This window comes from Octopus sinensis, linkage group LG22 (assembly GCF_006345805.1).
Source record: "Octopus sinensis linkage group LG22, ASM634580v1, whole genome shotgun sequence".
Lineage (NCBI taxonomy): Eukaryota > Metazoa > Mollusca > Cephalopoda > Octopoda > Octopodidae > Octopus > Octopus sinensis.
The window spans coordinates 23,058,919-23,065,553 of NC_043018.1; the positions used below are offsets into that span (position 1 = coordinate 23,058,919).

Genomic DNA, 6,635 nt, shown 5'->3' on the forward strand with positions numbered 1-6,635 from the left:
GTTGGTTATGGCAGTTCTCAAGGATCATGCGATTAATTAGGAGCTGATCTTTGCATCCGTATGAGCTTCGCCTGCATCCTTTTTGTTCAGTGGGAAAGAGGTTATTCTCTTCCATAAACGTATATGTTTTCTCTACTAGAATAGATGTCAAGATCTTATAGGTAGTAGATAAACATGTTATAGGCCGATAGTTTTTCGGGTCTTTCGTTTTGTTATTTTTGGAGAGGAGGTAAGTAATACCATTTGCCATCCAATGTGGTGTTTTTTTCGGGTCTTTCATAATACTATTAAATAGTATTACTAACATTTTGTGTGCGGACGAGAGTGATGAGAGCCAGAAATTTAGTACTCTATCAATACCAGGGGATTTCCACTTATGAGCCTTCGTTAGTGCTCTCCTTAGGTCGGCGATTGAGATGTCTTCCCATACCTGTTCTTGTAGATTTTTGTAGTCATCTTGGATGCGTTTGATCCACTCTGCATTTTCATTGTATGGTTTCTCATAACTCCAGATCCCCTTCCAAAAGTTTTCAACTTCACCATTAGGGGTGGATTTTCAATGGTTATTTTTTCTTTCTCTATTTCCCTGTAAAATGATTTGGCATTGGATTTGAACATCTTATTTTGTTTGTAGAATTTGATTCTTTTCTCAAATCTGCGTATTCTCTGAGCTTTTGCTTGAACTTTTTGTTTAAGTGTTTCTTTCGCTGACATTAGTTCTTCTCTTGTTGAATGTCCATATTTTCTCACAATCTTCCTGTCTTTTCTTGATCTTACATCATTTCCAGAGATTAGCTGATTCAATTTCAGTTTCAATTCTACTCCTCCAGTTTGATTTTCTTTTCGAATTTGGTATTGTTGGCTTTATGGGTGTTAAACAGCGTCTTTCGATTACCTTAGCGACTAAGATCGGGTTATAGTTGTTGTATGATTTCCTGTGTAACGCAGTTGCCAATTTTTATTTGTGTTTTATGTTGGTGTGCATTTGAGAGTTTATGGAGTGGTTCCCTATCATTCATAGTTGTATGCCCTACAACTGCAAGCTCATTCAGAACTTCTTGCTTCATTTCAATGATAGATTTTCTGTGTTGTTCAGCAAACATGTGATTTTCAAAATCTGTTTCGACATCATTTTCCGAGCTGTTTTTTCTAGGGTCATATTTTCCTTCTTCTTCAGGATCTTGAGTCGATTCGGCAGATGGTCGCCTTTCATTCAATGCTTGTGGCCCAACATTCCTCTCCCCAGCTTCGTTATTTCTTTCCTGACTTGCAGTTAGGTCATTCTCTACCACTTTTTTAATAGAGGTTAATTCTGCATCTGTGAGTCTGGTATTTCTGAAGATATCTCTTCTAACATTTGCTAATCTGTTTTTATCCAGGTTTGGTCTGCTAGCTGGATTCCGGCTCCTCCAAATTCTGTAGGAGTTTGCGGTGTGTTTTTCTTGGGTTGGCCTACTTAATGCAAAGTAATAAGTATATATTACTTCTTTATATTCTTCCCGGTTCCATTTAGTTCTTTTACTTTTTTGATTTTCTGGTCGTTGTGGTGATGAACATTGGGGGCTTAATTTGGGACAAATCCCGTTTAAGTGACCTTCCAGGTTCGTATTCGGGGAAGATATTCTGCCATTTGAAAATTTTTCGCCATCAGGCTGGCGGCCTCCTGACGGGCGCGCTTCCTTTATAACCATTGGACAAGCGATTCGGTGTACTGTTAGAAATTTTCTTTTCAAGTTATTATTAAGTTTTCATTTAAAAAAAAATTTTTTAAATTTAAATAATAATAATAATAATAATAATAATAATAATAATAATAATAATATAATAATAATAATAATAATAATAATAATAATAATAAAATAAAAGATTTTAAAAAATAAATAAATAAATAAAAAATTTAAATAAAAGATTTAACCACTAATTTTCATATAGGGGCCTCCTATCGGTCAAAAAGAGTTCAAATGTCTACTACTACTAGCAGCGAACAGTGACCTTAACCTTAAGAAAAATTAAGGAAGGGTTGTTCTGTATTATTTGTGAATAGAGAAGTTGTGTTCGACCAGAGAGAATCTTAGCATCATTATATTTTTCCATGTGCGTTTGTGTTATTGCAATAAAAAGTGTTTGCATATTTCGTGTAAGGGAATATTGTAGAGGTTGAAGTTGACTTTTCTAGAGATGTTTGTATGTCCAGTTAGAAGAACAGGTGTGTTTTTGCAATAAAAAGTATATGTTTACATTTATATTTGAATATTCAGGGAGGAAGCAAAGAAAAGTCAGATTTTCATAGAAAGTTTTGAGGTTTTAAGATAGTCTTATGTAGGTCCACACAAAGAAAAGCGTGATGTTTTCAGAGAGAAGAAAAAAGAAAAAAAGGATGTTTACAGAGGCAATTGTGGGTATTAAAGTTTTTAAAGCTGATCTATTGTATGTTTGAAAACTGTAGATATGTAAATTTGTAAATTTCTAAACTTATTTTGAAGAGAATTTTAAATACTCACAAGATATTGTAGATGTTCCAGACGTTGAGAGTTATTTTTCCCTGTTGCTCTTATTATTATTATTATTATTATTATTATTATTATTATATTATTATTATTATTATTTATTATTATTACTACTACTACTACTACTATTATTATTATCATCATCATCATCATCATCATCATCATCATTATTATTATCATTATTATTATTATTATTATTATTATTATTATTATCATTATTATCATTATTATCATTATTATCATTATTATTATTATTATCATTATTATTATTATTATTATCATTATTATTATTATTATTATTATTATCATCATCATCATCATCATCATCATCATCAACCTCATCATCATCATCATCATCAGCATCATCATCATCATTATTATTATTATTATAATTATTATTATTATTATTATTATTATTATTATTATTAATATTATTATTAATATTATTATTATTATTATTATTATTATTATTATTGTTATTGTTATTATTATTATTATTATTGTTATTGTTATTGTTATTATTATTATTATTATTATTATTATTATTATTATTATTATTATTATTATTATATGTTTGACTTTTGCTTTATGTCTGTACAAGTTGGCTCCAAGTCTCACCCAGAGACCTCAAGAGACAACAAGTTGGAAGTTCACGTTGTTGTTATGCCTAGTGTGCCATATATTTGGGGGGTTTTTTGTGTTGTACTAGTGAATGTCTAATACATAAAAAAAAACTTTTGTTTTAAACCTTGGGATTACATAGAGAGTATTTTGCGTAGGATATGAGCAGTTCCCATGAACACTATCTTTTGAATTTCTGCCCTTTTGGGGTTTCCTCGTATCTGTGTTAGGTAGCAATCAGTCCCTTTCGATATCATTCCCAGGGCACCTATGACAACAGGTATTGTTTTAGTCTTCAGCTTCCACATTTTGCTGATTTCTATTTCAAGATCTTTATATTTGCTCAGTTTTTGGTAGGTCTTGACAGATACGTTTATATCGATTGGGACAGTCATATCAATGAGGAGGCATGTTCTTTGTCTGAAGTCTTTCACTGTGATGTCTGGCCTATTTGCATCTATCTTTCAGTCAGTTTAAATGATGAAGTTCCAGAGGAGTGAGATGTGGTCATTTTCAAGCACTGGAGGTGGATTGTGTTCCCACCAGTTTTTTTCATGGGGCAATTCCAGGTTTTTGAAAATTACCCAATGAATATATTGTGCAGCTCTATCATGCCTGTTGAGGTACTCTGTAGGCGCTAGAAGACTGCATTTGGAGACAACATGGTCAATGGTTTCATTTTGTTGTCGGCATACACGACATGTTGGGCTACTGCCATTCTTTAATATGTTGGCCTGGTAGTTTCTTGTTGGTAGGCATTGATCTTGAGCTGCTATGATAAACCCCTCTGTTTCAGATTTTAAGCCAGAGGCCATTAGCCATTGATGTGTCAGGGCTTTGTCAATATCTGCATTATTCGCTCTCTTTGGGTATTTGCCATAGAGAGGTTTTTCTTGCCATTTATTATTCAGAATTTCTAAGGCCGCAGTTTTGGCACGGGTTTTCATGCGCCTAGCTTTTTCTGTGCTTGTTTCTTGTATGTCTATCTCTAATTCCGAAATTGGTTGTATTCGGAATTCACTTAGATATTCCTTTGCCTGTTTTGTTACTGAGTATGATGCTTTCTTGTTTTCATGTTTTGAGACAAGTTTTAACATCCAACGCTCAGACTTTTTCAGGTAGGTGTCTAGGCCAATTGTAGCAATCTTCATTGTTATTGCCAGTTGCAAAAGACCACGACCTCCCTCTTTTCTTGGCAGATAAAGTCGTTCTGTATCTGCCTTAGGGTGGTGCATACTATGCATTGTCAACAGTTTTCTTATTTTTCTGTCGAGCTGACATATTTCAGTGATTGACCAGTTAACGATATTGAAACTGTAAGTCACGACTGGTATGGCTAATGCATTGATCACTTCGATCCTGTTTCTTGCATTCAGCTCTGTCTTGAGTATTGCTCTCACTCTTCGATAGCATTCTCTCCTGATCCTTTCCTTCATCTCTGAATGCCTTATTCCGTTCCCTTCATTTACTCCTAGGTACTTGTAGCTCTCCGCTGGGTCTAGTTCTTTTATGACATTCTGCTGGTCAAGGTTAACGTTTGATGTTTCTGTCATTTTTCCTTTGATAAAGGTAGCTTTTGCACATTTATCGAGGCCGAATTGCATTCTGATGTCGTCACTGAATTGTTTGACTATCGCTAGTAAGCCCTTGAGTTGTTGGTCATTTTTTGCAAAGAGCTTTAAATCATCCATGTAAATGAGATGATTTATATTTTATCAAACATTTTATACCCGTACTGCGTGTCATTGAGCAGTTTTGAGAGAGGTACTAAGGCTAAACAAAAGAGGAGTGGTGACAGTGAGTCACCCTGGAAAATTCCACACGAAATTTTTACATCACCAGCATTTAGGGATTCGTTGTCATTGTTCAGAGTTAGTGTGGTTCTCCATGATCTCATACTTACAGTCAAAAAGTTTCGCAGAGTAGGTGCTATCTTATACATTTCCAGGCATTTCCTAATCCAGCTATGTGGTAGGCTATCAAAAGCCTTTTTATAGTCTATCCAGGCTATTGATAAGTTTTTGTGTCGTTTGTGACAGTCTTCTAAGATCATCTTATTGATGAGTAGTTGATCTTTACAGCCGTAGGATCCACGTTTACATCCTTTCTGTTCATTAGGGAATATGCTGCTGTCTGTTAAAAAACTATAAGTATATTCCGTCAGGACAGATGTTAGCGTTTTGTACATAGTTGTTAAGCAAGTTATGGGTCTATAGTTTTTTGGTTCATTTGTTTCTTCACTTTTTGGAAGCAGGAATGTTAACCCATTAACTAGCCAAGGAGGCATCCTACTAGGGCAGGGGTGGGCAAACTACGGCCCGCCATAGGTTTTCATGCGGCCCGCCGAGAGCTTTTATGAATCCCAACTTCTATGCAGATACTTCGTAACTGTTTCAGTTGTACAGTAATTCACAATAGTTTGCATTTTATTTCAGTTCACTGTTTCGCGCCTTCACAAAATTGTCCGCTGTTTGTTTGTTTCAGCTACTGTGAAGCGATGAAAAATTTCGAGAAATATTCCCATGACATCATAATAAAACACATTTCCGGGTGAAGATATCTTTTCTGTGTTTTCTCGTCAGACTCTACAAGCACAAAAATTAATAGAACAATGAAACAAGTATTGTGGCAATACAACGAGTCAATCGATATGCTTGAAACATTCAAATAAATAAATCACGTGATAGATGGTGAAGAGGGCATGATGGACGATGCGTTTCGTTCCAATGAAGAAGCCGGCCAGGTTAATAAAAGGGCTTGAACCAGCTTTTTCTGGACACAGAGCTGTGGTTGGTTATCATTCACTCTATCGATTATTTGAATTTAGTACAGACACGAGTGTTTCAAACTAGCTTTTGTTGTCTGATAAAATTTACCCAAAATGAGTTGTTCGAAGCTATCTAAAAAGCGAAAAGAGGAATGTCGTGTTTTTAATGAAAATTGGACTGAAAAGTATTTCTTTACCGACGTTGGAGTGAAAGCTGCATGTTTGATTTGTTCTGAAACAGTTGCTGTGTTCAAGGAATATAATTTGAAACGCCACTTTCAAACGAAGCACGCCAATTTTGGACACAATTTATCAAAACAAGAACTGCAAAAGAAAGCAAATGATCTGACAAAACGTTTGAAGCAACAGAAAAATGTTTTTGATAAAACTTCCTCTTTACAAAGGAACGCGACAAAGGCAAGTTTTATATTGGCCAACAAAATTGCAAAGCAAAACAAGTCATTCACAGAAGCAGAATTTATCAGAGATTGTATGGTTGATGCTGTCAGCGTTGTGTGTCCTGAAGTTAAGTCAAAAGTAGAAGCCATTTCCCTGTCACGAAGAACTATTGTTCGTCGCATTGATGCAATTGCCGTGAATATTCATGAACAGCTATTAACAGCCAGTGGTCGATTTCAGTGGTTTTCTATTGCTTTAGATGAGAGTACTGATATTCAGGATACTGCTCAGTTACTCATTTACATCAGAGGAATTGACGAAAACTTTGAAATTACAGAGGA

General features: G+C 34.8%; 1 protein-coding gene across 1 annotated transcript in view; it reads left to right on the plus strand.

The window, feature by feature from the left end:
- The first annotated feature begins 6,009 nt into the window (after positions 1 to 6,009).
- Positions 6,010 to 6,635, plus strand: part of LOC115223128 (general transcription factor II-I repeat domain-containing protein 2-like) — a 1,677-nt gene continuing 1,051 nt past the window's right edge. Inside the window, exon 1 of the mRNA XM_029793540.1 lies at positions 6,010 to 6,635. This exon is cut by the window's right edge and continues 1,051 nt beyond it. Within this exon, the coding sequence (XP_029649400.1) occupies positions 6,010 to 6,635 (626 nt within the window).